The sequence below is a fragment of the Ananas comosus genome, linkage group 23 (assembly GCF_001540865.1).
Source record: "Ananas comosus cultivar F153 linkage group 23, ASM154086v1, whole genome shotgun sequence".
In the NCBI taxonomy this organism is placed as follows: Eukaryota; Viridiplantae; Streptophyta; class Magnoliopsida; order Poales; family Bromeliaceae; genus Ananas; species Ananas comosus.
In genome coordinates, this window is record NC_033643.1 from 2,373,076 (window position 1) to 2,399,855 (window position 26,780).

The 26,780-nt window shown below is 36.3% G+C and overlaps 2 protein-coding genes across 8 annotated transcripts; both read right to left on the bottom strand.

The window, feature by feature from the left end:
• LOC109728057 (probable inactive serine/threonine-protein kinase scy1) lies at positions 651 to 14,182 on the bottom strand. 3 transcript variants are annotated; one of them, XM_020258337.1, is made up of 21 exons: positions 13,948 to 14,182; positions 13,047 to 13,145; positions 12,592 to 12,743; positions 12,165 to 12,237; positions 10,539 to 10,661; positions 10,300 to 10,408; positions 9,748 to 9,827; positions 9,096 to 9,177; positions 7,811 to 7,950; positions 7,539 to 7,649; positions 7,195 to 7,311; positions 6,993 to 7,082; positions 6,649 to 6,702; positions 6,403 to 6,477; positions 6,071 to 6,146; positions 5,824 to 5,923; positions 5,283 to 5,352; positions 3,347 to 3,420; positions 2,784 to 2,887; positions 1,800 to 2,057; positions 651 to 1,217 (listed from the first exon to the last, which is right to left on the bottom strand). In XM_020258337.1, exons 1-21 carry the CDS (start codon positions 14,071 to 14,073, stop codon positions 868 to 870), a joined length of 2,463 nt encoding a protein of 820 aa, XP_020113926.1. In that variant the 5' UTR covers positions 14,074 to 14,182; the 3' UTR covers positions 651 to 867. The 3 variants fall into 3 exon arrangements, with proteins under 3 accessions (XP_020113926.1, XP_020113928.1, XP_020113927.1); XM_020258339.1 differs by lacking the exons at positions 13,047 to 13,145; positions 13,948 to 14,182 and having other exon boundaries at positions 9,748 to 9,792; positions 12,602 to 12,743; XM_020258338.1 differs by lacking the exons at positions 13,047 to 13,145; positions 13,948 to 14,182 and having other exon boundaries at positions 9,748 to 9,792.
• On the bottom strand, positions 14,920 to 25,576 carry LOC109727787 (structural maintenance of chromosomes protein 2-1-like). 5 transcript variants are annotated; one of them, XM_020257966.1, is made up of 21 exons: positions 25,130 to 25,576; positions 23,535 to 24,215; positions 23,206 to 23,349; positions 22,801 to 23,091; positions 22,477 to 22,662; positions 22,200 to 22,364; positions 22,055 to 22,114; positions 21,413 to 21,475; positions 20,423 to 20,514; positions 20,053 to 20,149; positions 19,253 to 19,369; positions 18,913 to 19,131; positions 17,893 to 18,033; positions 17,626 to 17,793; positions 17,353 to 17,537; positions 17,167 to 17,260; positions 16,990 to 17,078; positions 16,752 to 16,842; positions 15,755 to 15,829; positions 15,429 to 15,576; positions 14,920 to 15,335 (listed from the first exon to the last, which is right to left on the bottom strand). In XM_020257966.1, the coding sequence occupies exons 1-20, from the start codon at positions 25,445 to 25,447 to the stop codon at positions 15,460 to 15,462; spliced, it is 3,393 nt and encodes a 1,130-aa protein (XP_020113555.1). In that variant the 5' UTR covers positions 25,448 to 25,576; the 3' UTR covers positions 14,920 to 15,335; positions 15,429 to 15,459. The 5 variants fall into 5 exon arrangements, with proteins under 5 accessions (XP_020113555.1, XP_020113554.1, XP_020113553.1 ...); XM_020257965.1 differs by having other exon boundaries at positions 14,920 to 15,262; positions 16,617 to 16,842; XM_020257964.1 differs by having other exon boundaries at positions 14,920 to 15,275; positions 16,617 to 16,842.

Consider the following 26,780-nt stretch of genomic DNA (forward strand, 5'->3'; position numbering starts at 1 on the left):
TAAACCATATGGTACTAAAGTGAGAAAGTGCGAAACTATAAGGTACTAACTTGATACACTTTAAACCACAGGATACTAAAATAAGAAAGTGTGAAACCACAAGGTACTAACTTGTATACATTTTAAACCACAGAACACTAGAGTGAAAAAGTATGAAACCACATGAGGGGTGTTTGAAGTTTTTCCTTAATTAAAAGACAAATTTTCAATTCGAAAATTGTGACCTTATTATATTTAACCATTTAAAAAAAAATTTAAAATAAATCACCCAGTCCGAAATTTTCAGAAAATTTTAAGCTAATNCAATTTCTAGCAATCAAGCACCAGCTATAAAATATCACTAGGTTTTTTTTTTTAAAAAAAAATTTAAAATAAATCACCCAGTCCGAAATTTTCAGAAAATTTTAAGCTAATTATAGTCCACAAGTGATTCGATCCTTGATATACAGATTAATTAGGATTTGATCTATTTTTATTAAAAAAAAAAACCTAGTGATATTTTATAGCTGGTGCTTGATTGCTAGAAATTGAAAAAGCAAGGCCAAAATTGAAGAGGGTTTTAATTGTGGATGAGCAATGTTTGGGAATCAATTCCAAACAAATATACACCAAAAAAAGAGAACCTCGCTACTTAAAAACAACAATGGCAATAACTGCGGAAAGTCAAACTGATAAATTAATCAAATCCAATGTCTAATAATAATGTACAAATACACATTTTAAGACGTATACAAACTCAGTCTGAAGTACATTTTAAAAAAAACCCAAAAAAAAAAAAATTGAAGTAAATGTTTCAAAATGTCTACAAAAAATGGGAACCGAGCTCTCTTAAAATGCTACAGAATCACACTTAGTGTTTTATGCCACTTACATCCCAGATGAAGATGTTCTACCTATCTTTTGCGCACCCAACTTAGGCTGCGCGGGCTTCGTGCCGCGACCTCTCCCTAAGGATAAGGGCTTAGCTTTGGTAGTCGGAGGAGGGGCGGCAATGGCTGCCCACGGATCAGCGTCATCATTTACCACTGCAGGTTTCAGTGGCTTTGTCGCCGACTTCGGTGGCGGAGCAGCTATAGAACCCCAGAGATCATCCACATCATTGTGTGACGAGTTTGGCGCAGTTTTAGGCACCGGCGCAGATATAGAACCCCAAAGATCATCATCTTCTGCTTTCAATGCCTTCACTGTTGGTTGGGTTCGTGACGGGTTTACTGTGGCTGAAAAAAAGCAACAGAAGAATAAAGTGTTAATGATTGAAGATTTCTTGACACTTTATGCTTACCATTTGATGTAAAGTGATTTTTAAAAACAACGCTTAAATACAGTAAATCCTCTTGTAAATATTGTGATCTCCGCCTTGCCACCTTGAAATATTGGAGGGTGATGTTAATAGGCTAGAAATTGTTATGCATAGAGCAGGTGCACTGACCATAGTTAATTTTTACATGGTAAACTTCACTAGGTCCAATGAATATGCTCTGCCAAAAATAATTCCTGCTCAATAAATATAGTGGTTCTATAATGGACACGCGTGTGTGTGTGTTAACACTGATTTGTGGACTCTCACATATATTGCACTATAAAACAGGTTTAAATGGCCATATTCTACAATGAAGTCCAACTGTTTTTTAGTGGCCAAATACTAAACATGCAATTTATGCGAAAGTTCAGGGACTAAAAAGTTTTTTAAGGGAAAAACATAGGGATCAAACGGCAATATCTAGATCATAAAGGGACTGCCTATAGCTGACATGCAGCAGAAACAAAGAAATAGTCCAGTTAGAGCTCAAGACACTTGCCTTGTTGTTTTGGTTGCACTACAGGCCGTTTTTGAGCGGCTTGTATATTTGTGAGCGAAGGGGGAGGCGGCTTCTGCTCCTCGAGCGGATCGACGTCATCCCATCCTTCTTTATCACTATCATGAATATCATCATGGAGATTTCCATCATCGAGCTCACCCCATCCGTCCACTGACCTAGGAGATGGTGGGCTGGGTTGGTCGAGAGAGCTGGAAGTGGATGCAGCTTGCACTGCCGCAACACCTTGCGAGTTGATAACTGAAAATTTCACAAGAACCACAGCATAAGTAACCGAACAGACAACACTCAGGTAAAAAAACAGTCAAGAAATTCTGACGGCTACTATGTTTTAAGTAAGGATTTAAGTGTCGTGGCCCAGGATTGTGCCGGAAACTTGCCGACACGGTACATAGCGAGCCACGCCAATGCATGCCGGTCACAAAAAATTCATGCGTGCCGACATATAATAGCATGAAATATTTATTTTCTTTAGCAACAAAATATTCTAATCATTTATTATGTACTTTTATCAGATCTTTTGAACTGTGCCATCGGCACGGGCTGTATCGTGCCGATATTTTGTTGGCACGATACGGCACGGTAGATACAGCCTATGCCGATAGACACTAAAATCCTTGGTTTTAAAAAAGTATAGTTATAAAGTTAGTCCCTGGAGTTCGGCGTTCATTTCTATTTCACCCTCATAAATTGATTATCGCAATTTAGTTCCTGAAGTTTGTTATGCATGCAACTAAGTGCTTCCATTAGTATACTGTCCGAAGAAAATGCCACTTAAGCAGCATCATTAGACTTTCCTCAGTTGAAGTAAGGCTTTCCGAATTAACTGAAATTGGAGTCAAATTTGAGGGATCAAATTGTTTAATATGGAACTCCGAGGATAAAGTCAAAAAGTTAAACTTCGGCAACACCTTTATTGATAAAGTGCATTAAGGACAGATGATGAAATGTAACAGAAGCAAGTACCAGCGCTGGCATCAGAGGAAGCCGAGACTACGTTATTAGTGTTTCCAGAAGGAAGTGGATGCTCAGAAGCTTTTCCTTTTTGTGTCAGAGAACTCATTGCCCACCTGTATTTTAGATGTTCATTCCATAAATTCCATTTTTATATCTAAATCAAGCTAAAACTTTAAAGAGGGTACTGACTGTTAAACATGAAAATTAAATTTGCAAAGATAAATAGACTCGTTTAAATTTATTTTATAACAAAAACTTGTTTGGCAGTGCTAGGAGAACCTTTAGCATAAAATGTCCTGTAATGCCTAGTCAGTATTTAGTGGTTCTTTTATACCAAAGAATCACAATAACATAACACATGAAGATGTCCGAGACTAAATATATGAAGTTGAATAGGGCAAGTTATGCTAACTGCTACTTCAACTTGAATTATTATCATCAAGTGAGAGAGCACCACAAACACAGAGCGACAGAAAAGAGCCCTGGCCAATATTCTTTTATGCAATTACAAGAACCTTCTATCCCTCNTCCCAGCCAAAAAAGGAAACATGTCTAGTGTAGATATGGCTTACCCAAGTAAACCAGCATGTCCAGGATTTAACTGAATGCCAGCAATTTCTGCGCCTAGACTATCGCCAGTAGTTAGCTACAAGGAAAAACACATTAAATTCTTAGAGTGGAAGATAATAATGGAGAAGCAAAAGAAACCCCTTGTAGAACTTGGGTTTACGAGTGCTTGCACACTCAGACTATTGAGCCCAAATCATATGTTGCTTTTCAAAGTTCCAAAGTTCAAGTTTTGCGGAGATAGCAGGAGCTAGCTTTCTAAGAATTTTTAGAAGTCTTAACTTACAAAATAGGAAAAACTTCATAGGTACCCCTGTGGGAGACTGAAATTTCATCAATAACACTCTAAAGTTGAAAATATCATGAATGCCCTTCTAAATTCAAAAAATACTCATGAATGCCCCTACTGTTAACCGGCCGTCAAAATCTAACCGAATAAATTATAAATGCCATTTTTACCCCTGTACAGTTCATTTAAGTATAGAAAGCCTAATTAGTATATTAACACTATTCATAAATGCCCTCTTACCTTAGCATTAATTAGTTATTTCCCGCCAAATATATCATTCTAACTTTTGGGGAGAAATTTGTCATTCTATATTTTAACTCTTATTTAACTATATTTTAATCCGGATAGAGTGACATGTCCTTAACGGTAAGGATAGTTATGATAATTTTATGTGTTTGAAGAGGTATTTATGATATTTTAAAGTTTAGAGGAGTATTCACAAAATTTACAAGTTTGACAAGGTTACTGATGAAACGGTCCTTTTTCTTTATAATAATAATTTCATATAATTTAGGGTAGACTTTAAATACCAACCCTGTGATTTTGCACTTTTTCACTTTAGCATCATATAGTTTAAAAAGTATCACTTTATTATCCTATGGTTTCGTTTTTTTCTTTTCATTAGCACCTTCATTAACTCTTCATTAAATTATATATAAAAAACTTCAAATACTCCACCTAAGCTTTATTGAATATTCACTTTTGTATCCTGTAGTTTACCAAATTTTTATATTAGTACTTTATGGTTTTAACTTTATCACTGATATAATTGAAAAATTAATGGAGGGGATAATAGAAAGAGAAATTTATTAAATATATTAACTTTATTAAAATTAATAATGAAATAAATATAAAAACTCAAGTAAAAAAGTAGAGGTTAAAGGGGTGTCAACAAAAAAAATTTAAAGTTGATGGGCCTATATCAAAATCTCTATAGTTGAGGGGTCTAGAGATCCCTCAACTATATGCTATTTTGAAATAATTCCTTTAATAAATTTTCTTTTTTTTTTACACTAAATCTCTTAATTTTAAAAAACTAAAAGTTAAGGGGTCTTAACAAAAAACTGCATACTTAAAGGAATTATTTCAAAATAGCATATAGTTGAGGGATCTCCGGTACATTTCTCAAGTAGTATGAAGTTAGGGGTAAATTCGTCATTTCATGACTTAACACCTTATTGATCAAGATAAACTGACAGTTTTTTAACAGTAGGGGTATTTATGATAATTTTTTATATTTCAAGGGGTATACATGATATTTTAACTTTTGTAGGGGTATCTACGAAATTTGTAAATTTTAGAGGGGTATGGATGAAATTGCCCCTATAAAATATACATTTAGTGATGTTGTAGATAAAGTCCCAAATTAGCCCACCGTCTTGAATGTTGATAATATAACAGTTGATTCACGAATAACTTTTGGAAAGAGTAATTCCACGTTGAATGTCATATGACATGGAATAAAAACAAAGATTTGAGTGTCATAGGATAAAGCATATCAATAGAAGCCTAAAATTGGGGCTATCAACATTTTTATCAAAATAATCATCTTTTAAACTGGAAAAAGTAAAACACATGACATGCTTTTTCATTGAGATTACGATGCAATGAACAAATTACATAATAGAAAACAAGAAAATGGTATTGCATACCTTCTCATGGTTTTGCCTTGCTATTAGCAAAAATTGATCAACAGCTTGAAATGCCTTTGTCCTTACATCACTGCAGTAAACAAAAGCATAACTTAAAATAAAAATTAAACGATTGATTTCAAAAGGTACATTGTGCTTAGCCATAAGTTCACGAGGAATATGAGTCCAGGACATAAGACAAAATAGCCAATAAAGTCTTACACTGACTATATAGATTATGCGTGTCCTTGCTAATTATAAACACTTCAGCACTAACCAAAAGTAGAACTAGCGCCAGCATTCAAATCTATTGTCCTAAAACTTCACCAATCAATGAGGGACAAAGTAAAAAAAAAAAAGAAGAAAGAAACAGCCACAATCCTTAGTCCATGAAAAGCTAGCAAGTTAACACTAAAATATTATTTGGATTCTACAATTTATATATCTTCTAGACTCATTAGAGCTGTCCTTAAAAATTTTTTATGCAATACCCTTTCCTGTTTCCTCTATTATAGAAAAGAGATACTTGAGGGAGAAAGGATATGAAATTATTGATATATACCCATCTGGATCAATGGTGAGGACAACAACATTAGGCAGGATGCGAGTTGCAACCTCTGTCATGTCATAATACGAACTTGTGATGCTCAAAGCCATAAGTCCTGCAACAATGAAGCTCTACAATAAATAAAATGTCTTAAAGCAGAAAAATTTCCCAGATTATTAAATACAAAAATATTATTTTAAAACAAAAAACCAATCCATCATAACAGAATGCAGCTGATAGCAGAAAGCACAAGTCTAAGTACCTGCCGCACGTGCTGGAGGGAAGGTGTCTCTCAAAGCGCGAACTGTAAATGCATTAATTAAGACTCTCTTCCTTGTCTAAGCATACAACAACAAAAGAGTTGTTAGCATAACAACTTTATCTATATGAGAATGTACATTCTGTGCTTTCCAAACAAATTCATAGCAAATCTGCCACTACAAAAAGTGGAAGAAAATCAACTCGCAATCGATAAAAAATAAACAAGGGGAGTTACTAGATAATTTGGTATTTTGGTATTTACAGGCTGAACTCTGTATGCATAGTGACAAAAGTCTAACAACAAAAAGAAAAAATGATGGTCTAAAGACAAACCCCCTCATTCATGTAGCTTGCTATGTTTCCAAGTAGAATTGTAGTATTAGTCCTGATAGCTGGTTCTTCATCTACCTGAACAAGCATATATTAGCAAACGATTATGTTAGTACAACCATGAGAATTAAACCAGCTCTTCATAATTCAAACAGATGTAGAGTAACAGAAATACATATTGATAATATGATAGAAGTAAAAAAGTAGAAAGAAATGTTAACTTTAGTAATATTCAAATCAAAGGAGAACCTGTAGCTTAGAAAGGTACTTCAATAAAGATCCCGAAATTGTTCGCTGCGATAACTGTGACAGGAAATAAAGTTACATGCCAGTAAGTAGAGCCACAGCTTTATAAAATCAAATAAGTTGAAGTGTGAGTGCAATAGAAATAGAGCAAGATATCATCTGCCTTGCCCATGATAAAGCATTCTTTATATTTTTTTTTTCCCTTGATTTCTTTTTGCATCGCAGATGCATCAAGAGAAATAAATGAAAGAAAGCATCATTCACCATGGCATTTTTAACACTGAACCTTTAAGTTAATGGAATTCTTTTTCCCCAAAGAGAACAAAAAGCTTAGCAAGGAGCCTTACCTTGGGTGCTAAAACAAGCATGGACTTCAGTGTCAATTCTCGAAGAAAAGCAGAGGTATCAGAGAACCCTGTGGCAACATGAGGGAATACCTGTCAAAGCACCGAAATAGATTATTTATATTTCTGACCAGATGCCATCCTGAAAGGGCATAAAAGCAAAGTTTCACAGAGACTTTTGCACAGGTTTTCACAAAGGACATACTTGTTCATCAACAATCTGAGATGTCAAAGATTCCCCAAACTGATCTACATGTTGCAAAAGACCAACTCGGATAGCTCGATCATTAGAGGCAAAAAGCTTCACAATTGTTGGTAATACCTGAAGATAATGTGTTTTCAGCATGCGCAAATGACTAGAAATATAAAACTGAGATAAGAAGTAATATTAATGAGGGGCTTTTACCTAAAAATTGAGTTGTTGAATTGCATATATATATAATATGATTTTTCATGATATAACATAAATAGATAATTTTGCAGGGGTACATATATAAGTATCTCTAATATTTGTGAGGTTAAACCAATGAGCGGATGATACAGAAGGACCTTGACATTAAATTCATCAACTGGAAGCCAGGAACCCATCTTTAATAGGACAGTCAATGCAGAAGCAGCAGCTGAACCAAATTCCAAGGAAGAAGCTAACAGAGGAAGCAGCTGCAGTTGCCAATCACAAGACATGTGAAAGGAATCTAAGATTATTTGCGTCAGGCAGATGATAAAATATCAGTTAACCATGAATTGAAGTTAACCATGAATCGTGATGATAAAATATCACTTTACGGTGAATTGAACTATCTAGAAAATCTTTCAATCACCTTTTTCAAGACAATTTGGCGGGGTAGCTGTTCCGCTATGTTTGGAAGCTTGCGGAAGAAAGTATCTTTTTCAACACTGTCCTTTAAATTTAGTATTTCCATGAAATGGATTGTCTCTACCAACTTATTATGAAAATATTCTGCAAAAAGAACATATATTACCACAGTAAAAGAAAATTCAAACAGATTGATACCAAGGAGGCTTAGCCAAAGAACAGATGAAAAAGAAAGGAAGATAATTACACGAGTAGAAATCACTAATTTGAGAAAAACATGAAAGAACTTAGGTGCTTACGGACAAAGAGAATAATGGATAATTGGCTTGGACAGCAACTAACAATTACAACACTCCTCAAAGAGGAAAATGTTTATAGTAGTGATAATGACTATTTTGGCCTTCAATATCAACAAAGCAATCTTGCAAATGAACAAAACTGCGGTTAACTCCTGAAATTGGAGCTATTTTCTTTCTTTGCCTTGCTTCCCTTGTTTTCTTGCCCACAGAAAACATTATTTATAATCTAATAGCATTGTCAGCTCACAAACCAAACTAGATTAAGACAAGGTTCAAGATCAATTGCGCAAGAGTCAGTAAGGGAATCGCAATACATGAGAGTTTACACTTCACAATGAACTAGCACAAAAGGAGAAAAACTGATGAACAATTAGAATAAAAGAAATGATCAAAACAAATTGCACAAGATATGTCAAATGGCAAAGCAACTAGGATATCACTTCACCAACTAGGGAATCTAAATACATCTAGATAGTCATCCATGTTCATCAAGTGCTAAAAATTCGCAGGTGTCTAAAAAACCATGTCAAAAAAATGAGTCAGAAAGCCCATCTTGGCACATTTGCAATTTTTTAGGAAAAAAAATATCTCCTCATCACCCAACTCTTTCTCAGCAATACAAATTCCGCTCATGCAGAACCCCTTACCGCCGCAACTTCACATCAATCTCAAGAGAAAACAGTTTCTTAATTAAAAATATCACATAAAGAAAAACCAATTTATCCCCTCTTTCTCAGGTAGCACCTATAAAGGATAGTCCTTATAAATTTCAATAAACTGATGCACGAAAAAAGAAAGAATACACCACCCAGAAAATTATTTAAAAAGCTAATAATTGCAAAAACAAGATTGTTAGCATATACAGTACTAAATAAATAAATTGGATAACTCTTATGCAACTTGAATCAAAGAAGGCCCGGAAAACTAAAAGAAAAGCCATAACTCATTATGAAAAGAAAAATTCATTAGATCGCATTATGCTGAACATACCGCCGTTTTCTGTAAGTTTTGAGGGATTCAATCTACGTGATGGCATGGAACTCAAGAGCCTCTGATAATCTGGAAGTAGAGACTGCCGCACAACAAGCAGAATCAATCCAAATTGCATTGGATACTCTCAATCACAATAAAAGATAAAGTACAAAACAAAATGATGGATACTGAGGGAGGACAGTTAAAATTGCATCCCTATCAGCTCGCTGTTAACTAGACCTGAGAAAAGACCCGGCAGGGCACCTGGGCCAAGTTAATTTTGGCTAGCCCAGGCCAAGAACAAAAATTATAATGTAACTTATAAGACCGAGTGTTCATGAAGGCCAGATCGGGTCAGGTCAATTAATACAACCAAAAAAATGAAACCCAGGTCCCGCCCAATTTATCTTGGACCTAAAATTTTCAGGCCACTAGGCCCAATAAACCCTGCCAGAGAGGGCACAATTGGGATTATATTTGCTCAGGTCTAATGTTAACAATTCAGTCAGCTAAAAATCACTAGCAAAGAACAAAAAAGGAAATAAACACAAGATTGCTCTAACTGACAACATCAATAGTCAAATTGTAATGGAGAAGAGCAGTTATCGTTTTACTGGATAACAAAATTGACCAATTTAAATCAAAAGGCATAGCAAATATGATCACCAACCTTTGGAATTGAAGCAATATTGCGCAGTTCCTCTGTCTTGGCCAACTTCATACCAGAAAAGAGTTCGTAAATTAAACATCCTGGTAATTGGGATCCATAAGCTTAATCATCCTTGAATTTAGCATAAGCTACTTCAAATATAAAAAAACATCCGAGCTACTCAAATAGAGACTTAGAATTAATGTAGAAAGTACATGTCCTCTTTTAACCCCTTCCTCTCTGGCCTACCTCGCTTTAATAAATTCTCTTCACATTTGTCTAGAACCAAAAGCTAGGTCTGAAGGTTGCAGGTAAGAGTAGGAGTATTGTAGAAAGATCCTAGGTGCCATGCAGAGCAATGGAAGACCAGATGCAGAATACCATACAAAAGGGCATTCCTCAACTAACTAAACATAAAAAAGAAAAAAGAAATGGGGGAGGAGGGGGATCGTTCATAACACATTGCAAAACCGAATGATGAAAAATTGTCGAGTCAAACGTAAATGCTGGTAAAAAGAGGTCTAAGGTGAACTATCATCTAACAACAATAAGAAAAACTCATTAATAGCTCACCCAAACCCCAAGAATCAATTGACCATGGAGGTGATTTTCTAATTGTTGCCCAGTCTGACTTAGATAATTCCATCGGTTTGTATTGCGATCCAACCAACCACTCAAATTGCTGCACAGAATCCAATTAATTAGAATTCATTGTATTAAGCATAGCATACTGCACTTTCCATAAATAGCAAATCACCAATTATGTAAGATCAAATTGTAAGAAAAAAACCTAACCTACAGTATATACATACCAGCATAGGGTTATTAGAAGCCTCATTACTACTGTCGAATTCTGATAGAACATCAAAGGCATGTAGCTTCCAGTCCAAGGTTTGAGTAACAACAACACTAGCCAAGCATACATTACCATGAACCTGACATTAAACCAATTAGTTTTCAACGTTGCAGGCTTTGCAACAGTGCAGTCCTTCAACAAACTAAACTAGGAATGGTTAATTAATTCATCAACTACTATTATTAACATTCCTAAGGCATAAATGAAAAAAAATACAGAGTCAAACACAACAAACAAATCAAAGTAAAAATATATATCCTATGTGATGTACTTAATATTTGTGTCAGATTTTAATCTCATCTCCCCATTTCAATCTCCATGCTACTGGCGTGCTACTCATGCATTAAATAGGCAGAGAGAAATATGCAAGCAAACTATAGAGCTTCCGAGATAGCTGACATTGCAAATGAAAATAAGTAAGATATTTCTCATCAAGTGACCTCACATTCAAGGCTGGAATCTGGATGTGCGCTAGGCTCACACCGAAACCCCTTTGGGCAAGGTCAATGTAAGGGAATCTTGGGCCTAATGAGTTAGTCATTTGGGACAGGCTCAGGTTGATCAGACAAAGGCCCAAAGTGATTTAAATCAAACTCAAACTTCAATCTATCAAACTTAAGCCAGCACAAAATACATAGTATATACTATATAGCATAGATTTCAACCCTTCCACTCAAATTGAATCGATTTTTATAGATTCAGGCTCTTAAATGTTATCCTAGCCACTTTGTAATATCTCTAAACAGAAACAGTAAATTAGAATTTTTATTTTTGGCTGTCCACCAGAGTCAAGCCGAAAGCTCAAAAACTTTGATTGCCAAACGCCAAGCTTCTACTTTTTCTTCAAGGAAGCTATTCCAAAGCCAGGTCAAGCAGGCAATGAAAAAAAAAACTAGTCAGGCATCAACAGGGACCCATTTAGTGCCAGTCAAAATCTGTAAATGAAGGATGCATTAAGACATTGTCCTTCAATGAAGCTATTCCAAAGCCAGGTCAAGCAGGCAATGAAAAAAAAAGAGTCAGGCATCAATGAGAGCCCACTTTGTACCAGTCAAAGTCTGTAAATGAAGGTTGCATTGAGACAAATTAGCATCATACATCATGCCTATTTTTCTAATTTTTAAGATTGCACATTGTTTTGATTTTGGGATTTCTTTGTTTTTATCATAGGAATTGTTTTGAGAAAAGCAGTACTAGAAGTTCAACTAATCTTTGAATCATCTACATTGTCATGCCCCGCCCCGATTCACAGCGGAGGCTATGTGGGCATGTGCACAGACCCGCCTTGGATGGATAGAAAACTCTGTCCGTTCGGCGGGTCTGTGCACGTGCCCGCATAGCCTCCGCTGTGAAATGGGGCAGGGCGTGACATACATGTTGTAGGTTACACTAGGTAATCTAAACCAAACAAGTACCACAACGAGCAAACTATTTCTTCTGTAAGAAAATAATCAAATTTGAACAATCATCATTCATACCCACCAGATATGACAAATAATAACATTAAAGAGCACTATATATTAAATATTTAAACCGTTAAACAGAAACAGAATGCAATTTGTTTTGAGGTAAAGATTCTTACAAGTTTGCAATCATTATTTAGGAAGCTCACAGCTTTTGATATCTGGTGAAGTCCCCATGCATAGTACTCATCCCTGCATGACAATATGGCAGTTCATAGGTTGGATATTTATATATCTGATTGTTGACATTCTTAACATTGAATTTTTTCTGAAACACTGAAGGAAGCATAAACATTTCCTTTTTCAACAAATGGTTAATCACTCTGTCAACAGACTCCACTGCAAACCATAACTTAAAACACTGGATTACAAATAGAAGAAATAACAGCAGCAAATCCTGTATATTACTCGTCTTCGAAACACACTTTCACGCTATTGTTGTACAACGTTTATGGATAAGTCATCAAGTATGAAATCAGATGTGTTTAAAATAGATGTTTTAAGTGCCATTGATGCAAGGTATTCAGCAAAGAAAGTTCATTATACCTCTGTGTACCTTCTAATTTCAGTTCCTTTAGCTTTTCTGATAGTGGCATAACAGGCTCTGTCACAATGTAAATTGTATGCTTGGCAGTAGATCCATCAAAAACTTCTGCCTCAGTACTGTGAAGGAAAGATAAAATATTTGGATGCCTCACCTGCAGGATACCAGAAAATGGTTTCTAAGAAACCCTTACCAAGTAGAGACTCAAAAAAATTGCATTTACAAACACAATAAGAGGCCAGTAATCAGTGCAACTAACCAATATGCAGAATTTACTGACAATATAGGCAATACTATGTTTTTTAGAGTAGCATCACCTGACTATAGAAAATGAGTGGTATTCTATTCCATAGTAAAAATAATAATTTCACAAAGAAAAGAGAAAAAAGCACTTCATTTGCACGCAACCTATTTAATAATCTTAATGTTTCCATCGGATCAAAACCTACTAACTTACAGTACGTAATCTCTTAACACCATTGCGGCCAGCAGCTAAGTGCCTATCTTGAGCATTACTCCCTGAAAGAGAAAATATGGATACTGGTGACCCATCATCCTGATGAACAAGACAACAGATGGCATGATTAACTTATGATAAGCCATTCAAAAACCAGTAAGTCAATGCAGGAAAAGACGAATCAAACATTTGGACCCAAAAAAAAAAAAAGCAACAAGAAGAAAAGAGTAATTTCAACACGGTACTGCAGAATTAATAAAGTATTACCAAAAATTTTCTATTAACCACTGTGATACCAGAATTCTCTGTAACTCCAAGAAGAAAGTAATTCCTCCTATTGATACGAAATCAAGATAGAATTGAATTGATTTGATTCGATGAATCCAACCGAATTTGAATTGGAGTTAAAATCTCTTTTTTGGAACGAAGTGTGATTGTACTGAATTTCCCATGTTTATTTTTTTATTTTACAATTTAGAAAGAACAGACATGCTTTCCAACATTTAAGAAACTCAAATCGACAGAAATCCGACCTCAAATAGTCCAATTTGCTTACACACATGAAACTCTACCCAAATCAGGCCAAACAACTATAAATTATGAACTAGTAAGCAGCTTCAAATAGAGAAATTTATAGAAGGGTGAAATGAAAACCAATCCAATACAACGATTCGTGCACAGATCACAGTTTGTTGAAATCATTCCAACCAAATCTAATACTTGCAGAGCTAAGAAACAACTAATTCACTCAGATAACTAAAATTTGCCACGGGGGTCGATTCAAACTTCAAAACTCATGTATTATCCGAACCTCAGATCTCGGATCTAAACTTAGAAACTTAATAGAATTCGATCAAATTCGTAGCAAAGAACGGGGATCGGGGAGGGTGCGATTGGAGACCTTGGAGGTGCCGCGGTGGTGCGTCCACGATCCCCACGCCGTGGAGTAGGGCTCCCCGATGGTGTAGGGTAAATCCTTGAGCCCCGATCCGGATCCGGAGACCACCTCCTTGAGGAATTTGAACATATTTCTCCTCCAATTTCTCCCCTTTCCTTTTGTTTTGAGAGAGACAGAGGGGGGAGAGGGAGAGGGAGGAGAGGAGAGGAGACGCTTCGACTGGGGAGGGGATCGTCGGGGATCGCGTCGGCGAAAGTGTGTGCGGTGTTATGTGTTAAGTGTTAACATCGAGAATGTTTATTGGATGGACATTGTGTGCCACGTCATATGTAGTCTCTGCCCAATCAGATGCTACGTACGGCGAAATGCGTACTTGGACCAGGTTCACCACATCAGCGATGGACCCCGTAATAACCGACCAACCATTTTATTCCATGTTTTCATGTTATTGGCTGGCGTGCGGCTTATGAGGTGATACAAGTCCACGGATTACTTGAAAATTTGCCCGTGCCAGGATTATGAACAAAATTTTGAAAGAAATCATTAAAAATAACGTGGCATTTCTTTTCGTTGTAAAATTTTAACCTATGTAAAATCTATTTCTTACTTAAATTTCAGAAAGAAAACAACAAATGAAGTGGTTAATTGCTATTCGTAAAAAGGTCATCCTTAAAATTGAAATTTTCAACGCTATTAATGCATTTCAAAATAGCGAGTTGGAACTTAGAGCTCTCATAGTAAAAAGTCCCTTAAAAAAAAAAAAAAAAAAAAAAAAAAAAAAAAACTGGTGTTAATACTTAATACTCCAAGAGGGTGGTTTCCCTACATCCTGCACGTACAGAATATTCATGCACAAAAATCACTCTATCATTACAGCTAAATGCTCAAATTCTAACTCATACAAGCTTATAATATGTACAAATACATAATGATATGGTCGAAAAATAGAAGCTATGAAACGTAGTCTTCAGAAAATGTAGTAACACTAGTGAAATATATTAGACAACAAAGCAATACATACATACAAAACACACTAAAATTGCAGAATCCAGAGAGAAAAGGCTGTCCAAGCCATCACTACCATAAGCATCCCTTTTACATTATAATTTCAACAAAAATTTTGGTACCATCCTCTACAGTAAACAGAAGGGTGTGCATTAGCATTAAGATACACCGACGAACAGGAAGCAAACGCGAGATGGTCAACGACTTGAGCCCAATCGGCTGCTAGGTATCACATTTTGAGCTCAAGCGAAACTCATGTGTTTAAATACATCGAACGGAGCACAGAGTGATTTGCTCATTTGGTCTCCCGACACTGCAGAATTATGCTAGATTGTATAGCAATCAAAATATTGAACCGCCTTATCGTAGACCCTTAATAGCAACTGCTGTTAGCAAAGATGAAATAAAATGATCCCTTAAACTTTTGCAACTCAATCTAATGAAAAACAATTCAATAATGTCAAATGTTAGCTACATACCTCCACAGAAACATTGATTAACATCACCGAGCTATTTCTGTCTCGCAGCAACCGTTCTTGTAACAGTGGAAACTCCATCGACAAACTTGGTTCGAAATAACACATTGGCGTTGTTGAACATTCCCTCTTTAAGAGAAACAACAATAAACTGCAGGATAGCAAGCAACTATCAGTTAATCAGAAAGATCGGTTGTAATGGGTACTATCGAAAATGATAATGAAGAGCAGAAGAAAGAATCAGGTAATTGAAACCAATGGCAACAATATTTTATAAATGACTCTGATCTAGAAATTAAGCAAGCAATACTCTTAAGGAAGAAACAAACCTGGGAATGTGGGAAATGTGCTTTAATCATTCTTCCAATATTTTGTGTATGACTCAGATCAAGAGCGGCATCAACCTGTTGAACAGGAAACCATAATGATAATTACAACTTAATAAGTTTCAAAATTCATAAGCTGTTCCCAATGAATACAGCTGGTTCAGTTTTCCTAACTTAACCGAAAACAAAAAAAAAACGCAGTCCATTCTACATCCATCCACTTCATCCTGTATTCACATGTTACCACCAAGTATTTTGATTCTGTACTTCACAAGAAAAAAATTCTCCGCTAGCATTATGAAGAAATCATTATATCCAACATAATCCAATCGGTTTCTTATTTGCTAGCCATGCATTAGCTAATGCCACATTCGAATCTTGTCTACTTAAATAGAGATTTGGAAACGTAAATAAGGAAAAGATATAAGATCAGGCTGGTACAGAGTAAGATTTAGGTTAGAAGCTTTCAATTTATACAGCATGTTTGCAATCGCCCTCCTTTGTCAAGAAAAATACTTGGCTTAGCCTATCTGTGTACTAAATCTGCACATTCACATCCGACTATGCATCACAAAAAAGCAACACCTTAAGAACATTGTATTTCCCATTTATCACATGAAAACTTTGTTTGATTTTAGCAACTACATAAAATATGATTTTTTGTTTAAAAGAATAAATGGCATTTCAAAGATAGTAACCATTGTGGAATGAAGGTTCTTATCTGTACTGAAAAATGCAAGCACACAATTAAGATTTCTCAAATCCTCATCATATAATCATGCTTCTCAAAGTTTTAGAAATAATTTTAGCCTTACAAACAATATGTAGCTAGTTACATGCTTCCCTCGATATATAAATCTCATACCTCGTCTAGTATATAGAGTGGAGCAGGCTTAAAGAGAAGCAATGCCAGAATAAGAGAAAGTGCAAGAAGAGATCTTTGTCCCCCACTAAGTTCAGACAAAGACTGCTTCCAAACACTTCCAAATGCCACACGAACCTCAAGACCATCTAAGAAACTTGATCCTTCAGGTGGTTCAAGCTTAGCCATTGTGCCTGGTAACAAAGTACTAAAGATAGAGCCAAAATCCCTGCGAAAAGATTTACATTGTCGAAAATTTTCAAGCATGGTATAAAATGAATGTCACAGACCATGGAAAAGAAAGATAGAAAAATAAAGATGTGGCAGGCAACTAAGTTGTGTCTAATGAAAACAGTAATGAGTTTCTGTAACTCACTTATTCACTTTGGTCCAGGTCAGTTTCAAAGTTTCTTTCTTTTTTTCATCCAACTCTTCAATCACCTTCTTGATCTTTGACTTATCATTCTGCAAACGATTTAAAGAATGAATTACAAACAGTTTTATTTAACAATATCTGGATGACTACCAAGCAGATTTGCAGATAGTCACTTGCCTCAATTATGCTTTTCTTGGTAATTAAGTCATTGTATTCATCTTCCGCTTTTTCAAACATAGCCATAACTTTTTTGTTTACCCTCTTCTCAAGGCTGCATATAAAAGTAAATTATTAAGCAGTCTAGTATTAATTTTACACTTACTGAAGCTTGTCCACAACGCAAATAGTTAGAAAATAACACACCTTGCCTGTTCGGCTTGCAACATATCAAGTTCTTCCCTTGCTTTATAAGGTTCGCGAGATGTGAAATCATAGTCAGTTCCATTTTTGCCAAACAATTGTTTCTCTGCTGCGATCCAACCATATTTCTCGAGTAGCTTATCTACCTTTAGCGAGCAATCTTTTTGTTCTAGTTCCATTCGTTTTACCTAGGAGTTTGATCATATATTTGTGTTGGAATCACTGATTTCATGTTCTTACGCACATAACAGTACATTCAGCCACAGAAATAGTTACCTCATTCTCCATCTTTTTCCTTTCAACATTAGCATCACTGAGTTGCTGTTGTAGTTTTTGCTGCTCTTTGGCCATGGCACTTAACTGTGAATCACATTCTTTCAGATTTGAACGACTTAAGTTAAGCGCTGATTCAGCTTGATCATATTCCCGCTTTATTGAACTAACCTGCACAGCAATAGCATAAAATCACAAGTTTTGGCCTTGGAGACATATTCACAACATCAATGGGAAATGTTATGCTCTAACGGCCATGTATTTTCTTACCTTGCACTTTTGTTCATCCAATGCTTGAGAAAGAGCATTAATCTGAGATTCCGAAGCAGCCAATTGATTTTCCAGCATAGCAAGCTCCTCATTGACAGCATCCTTCTCCATAACTAGCTTTTCCCTCTCACTTTCATGACCCTTCATCATTCAAGAACCAATGAGAATTACCTAAGTTTTTTAAGTTGCTGTAGTGTGTTTGATATCAGCTAGGAGAATGCTGATAAATATACCATAATGTTATGAAATTTCAGGAAGCATATTCTATTTCACTTTGATGCGGCAATTAGTAGCATCGTTTACTTGTTAGTGAGTAACATTTGCCTAACCTAGGTTTCACAGGTTTGCTTAAGACTTCAGTAATTATGATGTTCAGGAAAAGAATTATAGAATGATGCACTGATGCACAATAATGGTTCGCAGCTAACTATTGGTCAATCATGCTTTACATTTAAAAGCAACTTAAACATTTGTCAGCTTAAACATTTGTCAGCAATTTCAAGCAACAATATGACATGAACAGAAGAAAACTAATTTGTCACCACAGTTACACTACCTACTATATATATTGGTGGCATAAGATGGAAGAAAGTGATTTGTTTTCTAAGCATTTCAGGTACAATAATTAAGTTCAATTATATGAAATTTCCTCGCAATCACTCTGTTTATGTTTGTATATATCACATATAAAGGCGTGATCAGGAATATGAATCAATTACCAGAAATTGCCTGTTGATTAGTTTTAGTATCAAAAATTGAGAGTTTAATGGTAATATTCACAAACCTGAAATTGGTATAAAGCACTACAGTAAGGTATAACATAGGAAACCATAATGAACCATCAAGCAACATTTCGTGCCTCAGAAATTTTAGATTCCAATTAGTTGAGATTTAAAACACAAAGACAAATAAATAGATGCATAAGTTATGTGAGAATAGAGGCGACACTTTTAAAGCTTGAAAAAGGAAAAAAGAAAAAACAATCAGACTGCTATTAAAGAAAGCAAACAAAAGAATCACCTTAAGTAACTTTCTTGCTGATTGCAAATCAGATTTCAATGACTTGATCCTCTTATCTAGATCTTTGAGCTTAAACTCGCGTTGATTGCCGTGCTCACCGATAGCCTTCTCAAGTGCTGAAACAGTGGAAATGCAATTCTTGTACCGAGTTTGCTTCTCTTTCGCTAACAGTTTTGCCTCTTCAAGCTCTTGCTCTAGCTTCCCCACTATCTCACCTAACTACTTTGAGAAAAAAGTTGATAAAAGACATATTCTATCAAATTTAACAATACTTTAACAAAATATAATTATTTAATAAATGACATTAATAGCGAAACATACATGGTAGCAAAATTACTACCTTGTGGTGTTCATTTTGCTCAGCTCTGCCCTGGAACAATGAAAGATCATATGATTTGAGCTCAAACTGAGATTTCAACTTCTCATAATTTTTCTGAAGAGGCAAGAGCATAGCAATCTGAAAGTTTCAAAAGCAGGACCAGATTAACAACATGTGATCCTTGATCAATAGTTTTCAAACAAGTAAAATTAGTAATAAAAAACAACCGACTTGAGATTCATTTGCTAATATGCAAGACTCTATAATCAGAAATTTAATGGAGAAAGTATCTCAAAGGGCAGCAGTATTCATGAAAACGGTCAATCCTATAATGCAAACCATTTCACAAGCTAGTCAACACAGTTTCTAATTCACCGTCAATTGTTGCAATACAATGAGAATATGAGATTCAAAAAATCAGTTCAAAGAAAACTGTTAATCTCTGATTTGGACAAGAAAATCACTTCTAGAAGAGGTCCTTGTTTTCCGCTTCTACTTGAAAGTATTTCACTGTCACACATTTAGAAACATTTCATTATCACACATTACCTTTTACTACAGATAATAAATCTCAGCACTGCAAACAGATCAGTTTCTTTGTTAGATGACCTATATATATAGCGTCATCTTATTTACCATAAAACCCTTTTTTATGCAAACTTTTAATTTCTTTTAATCAAATATGTTACAACATTCTAGACAAAAAAAGTTAGCATTAAATATAGTTACATAAGAAGAAGGCTATTATAAAAGCTAAGATAGGGATTAACTAGCATATTATCAATTTAGGCATCAGAGATTTTGAGTAAGGTGAAAGAAACCTTTTCATCAATTGCAGATAATCTCTTCTCATGAACACACAGCTCTGATTCAGCAGCAGCTAAAGCATGAAGTTGCCTTAATAATTCGCCACCACTTCTGCATTGTAGATGCAAACAATATGGGACAAAAATAACCAAGAAAAGTTAGCATGGCATCACACGAAATCCCTTCGTAAAGAGCACTAAGCACTACTAAGTATCATCTATCAGTGAGAAATTGCAAAGACATAATAACACTAGGCATTACAAACACAATTGTTTTAGAAAAATCAGGATACTGGAAGTGATAATCCAAAGGATGATAATGTGCAAACTATTAAATGCAAAGCTATAAACTGTTTAGAAGATAACAAAAACTATGCCACATCACCTTCGACTGCCACCAGTTAAAAGGCCACTAGGCTGAAAAATGTCACCTTCGAAAGTCACACTAGGGGTACTGATTTCTCGATTGAAGGCCACCTGCCACCAAAAGAAAAAAAGTCAAAAATACCACAATTAAGAAGCTCAACTATGCTAATATTGCAAGTAAACATCATTTAGCCCAACCTATATATCAAACAGGTCAAAGATTGCATTTATGACTCAGACAGCAGCAAACATTCTCAGGATGATTGTCAAAGAATTAGTAAATAGTATGCAATGTGAAGTGCTAGAGAAAATATGGGTTATGTTTGTCTTGACCACTTTCCTTTGGAATAAGTCTGCTAGTATGCACTTAGGAGCCGTTTGGTTCAAGGTTTGTAATAGTCCAGAAATGTTGTATATTTTATATTAGGAATGGCAAGTATGTTCCTAACTTATCAAACCACTTGGGTGAAAAGTTATTAAGAACTAGTATATTTTCTTGAAGGACTATTAATGATTCCCATAATGAGAATTCCTCCTAATCTATGATAATCTAGTATTCCTACCACCTAGGAATCTGCAATGATTCCATTACTTCACTAAACCTTTTACAACTATCCAACTTGAGTTGAATGATAATGATTTGAATATTTTCAATAGAAAATATGGAGAATTACCGGAATATTACAAACCGTAAGCCAGACGGGCCCTTAATGTAAAAAGGACCATCATTTCTACTAGGAAACAAGCATCCTATTTATGACTGGGTATGACACGAATCAGACTCCTAAGGTGCATAAAACTTAGAATGTGATTAGTTCCATATTAATTAAGAGTCGCATTTGTTATAGAATGAGCCCAAAACTTCCGTATGTCACAATGTGAACCATGCAATTAACAATCTGAAAAATAATTGGACTAAGAAGAACATCATTAAACATTATAAAATACAAGCTATATAAAGCAATACTCTATGGAGGAAAAAAAAAAGTCAAGAAGGGTCTATATATACCTCCTTAGCTGCATCAGTACTTCGGCAAACAAATGTTGAACCAAACACGTAAGCCATTGCATTCTGCAATGAAGAGGTGGCAGCACAACAATCACAAGTAGAATATGTCAACATTTGTAACAACACAACTGTCATTGCTGACTATCTCGAACAAAATTTTTAGAACTAAATGGCAGGGTATATTCTTCATGATCTATCTCCTATTTGCAACATTTTAGAAGAGAAACAAGATACTACAAAAATCTGTAAAGAGTATATGCAATCTAATTTCAGGTAGCTAATCATCCCCATGACATTCATGGCCCAGCTATATTTGTTTAAAATAAAAAATAGTTGGCAATTTGATTACATACAAACTATCCAAAACCTAGGCATTATGTGGAAGAGCGCATGTGAACAATCAAAAAATAGGATTCACATATTCAGATGCATATAGAGTGCAAGCACTGCTGCTTATAACATAGTTATGCATGCACTATACATTCTGTAACAGATATAAATGACACAAAATACTCCCTACTTCCTAGTTGGGGCCCACATAATGCTAAAACTGATCCACACGTGTTTATGATGGATGAGTGATTATGTAACACAAAAAAGAAAATAGTAAAGGGAAGTGTATCACTGCAAGGATTGACCGACCTTTACTTCATCATCATACCCAACCAACATTAAAGCCAATTGTGCATTACCCTTGCCAACCTGTAGATCAATCAATAACACTAGCATATTAGAGATATCCAAAATAGAGACTACATGCAAAAATTATTCCAGAGTGAAATCCAACCAGTCTATCTGCTGCTTGCTGAACCCTCTGAGGTACTATGTTTGTCTGGATTTTATTTAATGGTATGATTGTTACTCTTCTTCGCAGATCCCCATGTTGGAGCAATTGTTTTCCAGTAGTTTCTGTGTCAACAACAACATTATATAGCTTACCTCCAGCAGCAACCTGCAGAAACACATCCATATGATATTTGGAGAGGGAAATGCAAAAACCAAACATGGTGCAGAATAGGTGCTTAAGATAATCAACCATCAAAGAAGAGTTTCTGAAACAAAACCTCCAAGGCTGTTGCTGTGGAACTATCTTTTACTTTAATAAGCCTTGCCACAACTCCTTTGACTTTTGATCTGTCGAAATTCTTAACAGGGTCACGGTAGGTGAAGTGAACATTTGCTAACTGTCCTGAAAGGACACGGATTTCACCTTTCAGTTTCTCAATGGCTTCTAGCTCAACAAAGCGCTCCTGGAGAATTACCCAGCACCCAAGGAATTAAGTAACAACTCCAAGTTTTGGAAAAGCAGTTGAATGAACATCAACGGGAAGTTTGTAAAGTACTAAACAGCCAAATAATATCGTTGCTACTCACAAACATATACAAACCTTTTGCAATGATTCCATCTGCCCTTCTTCATATCTAATTGATTCCATGGATGCTTTAACTTCTTCCAAATCTTTCTTTCTAACATTCAGCTCACTCTCAACTGCAGCAGCTTCATCACATTTGGAAATCAATTGCGCTTTTTTCTCTTTCAGCTCTCTCTCAGAATGGCTTATTTTTGTCTTCAGTTGCTTCAATTCTGATTCTGAATCACCAACGGCAGCTTTGGCATCCCTCAGTTGATCTTCAAGGCATTTATCTTCCTTTCCGCTGCTCTTACCAGCTAGCACACCCTGCATAGTATTGTTCGGACAATTTTCCTCAAGTGAATAGAGTTTTTTTTTTTTCAAGAAAAGTATAAAACACTTCTCAAGGAAAAAAAAAAAAAAAGCAGCGAATAAGCTTACCTGATATTCTTTCTCACACTCATCCAAATTTTTAGATAGATTTTCCACTCGATTCTTAAGATCGGATGCATCATCTTCTGCTTTTTTTACAGCAGAATCCCTCTCCACTATTGATCTTTTGATGTCCTCAATACTTTTCACAATCTATCAAAGCATTATATCATGTCTAAGAGATGGTGAAACAAAAGTGAAAAGAATGTGCAATTACAAATCTTAAGATAACTACTGCAAGAAAAAATTAATAATCACCCGATACAATCATTACGAAAAAGATACATAGTTGCAGCCCAACATTTTCCAAGCAAAAAAAAAAAAAATCAAGTCATCACCTTTTCAGCAGCCTTTTTCTCTGTCTTCACAGTTTCCTCTTGATTATTCATCACAGAAGCTTCCTTGACAAGAGATCGGGATAGAGCATCCACTTTGTCAGACAAAGACTTCATCTCGCCGCCCAATTTTGCTTCCTTCTCAGCAGTCAAACTGGAAATTTTCTTGTCCATCTCCTGTATGTCAGTTTTTAACCTTTCTGTACTATCATTAAGCTCAGTAATCTTCACCTTAACTTGTCCGACCTCATTGTCCGCACTATCGCGTACCTTCTCCGCCTGAACAAACTCATAAGCAATGCAGAATCTTTTCAGACGCTCTAATTCCGCATTCCCATTGGCCCACTGCATGTACTGCATTCGTTCTTTCCTGAGCTTCTCCAGAGCAGGCAGGATTTCTTGGTCGAGGAGCTTATCAATCTCATCTACTTTGCTTTGCTTTTTCTCAAGCGTCTTCAGAGCTGATTCCTTTTTCATTTCATACATTCTTGTGCCGGCCGCCTCTTCTAGCATCGATAGAATTTCAGGAGGTTTCATGTTCAGGACTTTTGTGATACGTCCTTGCATTATAAGGAAGTGTGGGTTGTTAACATTAAGCTGTACAGAATGGAAAAGGGTCTGAACACGAGAAGGCTGAGCAGCATGCCCATTGATGAGATACTTGTTCCTTCCTCCGATAACAATCTACGTACAAACAAACCCACTACTGATCAGTCAATTCAAAGGAAATATAGCACCAAACTGATGCTAGACAACAATAATGCTGAGAGGACCCCCAGAAGCCCGTATGAATAGTGACCTCACATAGAGATTAACTAAAGAATATGCATGCAAGAGGATGAACCCTGTAGCACTGCCAGAGATACTAACATAATAAAATTGTTTACAGTAGGGGTAATCTAAAATATAAATGTGAGTGTCAACTTTTCACAACCATGTTTAGTAATGACAAGTTTCAATAACAGCCTTTAATTAGGCAAGGGTTCGCAGCCATTATAGCTACAGCAGAAGCTCCAGAAGTTGGGGACCTTGGGGCCCAGAAGCTCATAGCCACATTCTACAACAGCTAGAAGCTTTAGCATTCGGGCCTCTACTTTAGCGATAGCAGCTTTCTATAATACTCTCCTCACTTCTGCTTCTCAAGTAAAGATTCCAAAAATTTTACCAACTTTCCGCCGAAACAGTTATCTAGTGACCGTAATCTTGTAAAAAGATCTCTTTTTTCCCTTTCAATAACGTAAAAATTTAACAGAAAAACCAGAATTTCATCGAATTGCTGCAGCTACAGCAGAATCTACTGAAACAGTAAATCCAACTCAACAGCGACAGTACATGGCAAAATCCAAAGAGACTGATCCCGAGCTCGTATTTACCTTAGCTCATATTACCAACCTTCAGCTCAAACACTTCTCTCGTGACCATAATCTCATAAAAACCTTTTTTTTTCCTTGCGATAATGTGGAAATTTAATAGGAAAAACCGGAATGTTCATCTAATTGCTGCAACTACAACAAAATCTACCGAAACAACAAACCCAACTCAACAGTAAACCTATGTCGCAAAATCCGAAGAAGCGAAGAAGCTTGAGCTCCTAGTACCTGTCGGGTGACGGTGATCTCGGGGCAATCCTCGTAGCCGAGGGGGCTGCGGCTGCGGTCGGAGTTGTCGAAGACGATGGAGACGGTGGCCTTGGTGATCCCGGCCTGGCCCTGCTTGTAGACGAGCTCCTGGAGGTTGGTGGCGCGGACCTGCTGGAGGTTGGTGATGCCGAGGACGAAGCAGATGGAGTCGAGGATGTTGGACTTGCCGGAGCCGTTGAGCCCCGTGATGGCGTTGAAGAAGGGGTCGAACCCCGACACCACCGTGCGCGTCGCGTACGACTTGAACCCTTCCAAGCATATCTCCTTGACGTACATCTCCTCTCCCTCTCCCTCTCTCTCTCGATCGATCTCTCTAGGGTTTCGGAGATCGGAACCCTAGCGGGGGAGGGAAGTGGGAGGAAACCCTAGCTCCTGGGGGTAGAGGGCGGGAAATGGCGGGATTTTCCCGTTTCCCTCTTTCGAATTTTTGTCGAGTCGAAATACAAAAAGGAAGAAATGAGAAGAATTTGGGCCCGAGTGGGCCAAAATGGGCCGTAGTATACCCCTGCAGAGCCCACTTAGGTACTCTTTGTACAGATGTTCTGCTACCTCAATTTTTTTTATAAAAAAAAAAAAAACAAAACAAATAGGGTTTGTTGCACTGCTGAGTTCAACATTGGCTTATTTGATATTGAAACTCATTTAACGCTATTAAAAAAATAGTAAATATTTATACATTTTATAATAGAATAATAAAAAAAAATTATAACTGACTTATTATAATATATGAAATATAATATTACATCTAAAAATGATCATACTCTAATCTTCTAATCATATAAGAAATATTTCTACAATGTTTTAGGTTGGGTAAGAGCGGCAATCGGATCGGATCGGATCGGATTAGCTCCATGTTGGATTAATATCTTGTAATAAGACCTGCATCGGTCATTTCGAAGTCGATTTGATTTTATTTGGATGATGATCTAACGATTGAGAAGTGATCCAGCCAAGTCAAGAGTCAGCTTGGAAATCAACTCAACCCCACCAATCTAATCAATTACTTATGTCCAACCCCGTCCAATCTATCAGCTTAATCAATCAAACACATAATAAGCTCGTCAAATTGATCGGTCAACCTGACTCAAACCAATTCAACCCATTAGCCCGACCCAATTCGTCAACCCGACCCGTCACGTTTGAGTACCTTGACCCAAATCGACCAGTATTTTAAAACGGATGGTCAAACAGAGCGAAACAAGGCCAGTTGAGGCTGACCGATTGGGTTTGGTCAAGATTGCTTCCTCTACGGTTGACCGCACATCCAAACACAAATAATATAGCAATTATGACCGTAAAGTATAAAGTCGTAGAATAAAAAACTTGTGAGTTTTATGAACTTAATTTCATCTCCACCTTTCTAAAGTCGAAGGGCCAATTTAAGAGAGTCAAATGATCCATTTTCATACAATGTGAGTGGCAGTTCGGATAATCTCGCGACTTTAGTGTAAAAGCAAATACTGACGCTTACGACTTTCTCGAAGCCGCAAATCCAATTTAGCCAGTAAATAATAATAAATGAAATATCATCTCAGCTACGAACATCACCCAAAGAAGGGAGGGGCACCTATTTCTTCCTCATTTTGCATTTATTCTTCTTGGCCTTTTG

Coding starts and splice junctions, on each gene's coding strand:
- LOC109728057 (XM_020258337.1), bottom strand. CDS start 14,073: ATGTTCAAATTCCTCAAGGAGGTGGTCTCCGGATCCGGATCGGGGCTC. Junction 9,178..9,747: donor ATATTGCTTCAATTCCAAAG/GTTGGTGATCAT, acceptor GTTGTGCGGCAG/TCTCTACTTCCAGATTATCA. Junction 7,951..9,095: donor AAAACTTACAGAAAACGGCG/GTATGTTCAGCA, acceptor TTCTTTTTGCAG/AATATTTTCATAATAAGTTG.
- LOC109727787 (XM_020257965.1), bottom strand. CDS start 25,447: ATGTACGTCAAGGAGATATGCTTGGAAGGGTTCAAGTCGTACGCGACG. Junction 17,079..17,166: donor CCAAGAAAAGCATAATTGAG/GCAAGTGACTAT, acceptor AATCGTTTGCAG/AATGATAAGTCAAAGATCAA. Junction 15,577..15,754: donor CACATTTCCCACATTCCCAG/GTTTGTTTCTTC, acceptor GCTATCCTGCAG/TTTATTGTTGTTTCTCTTAA.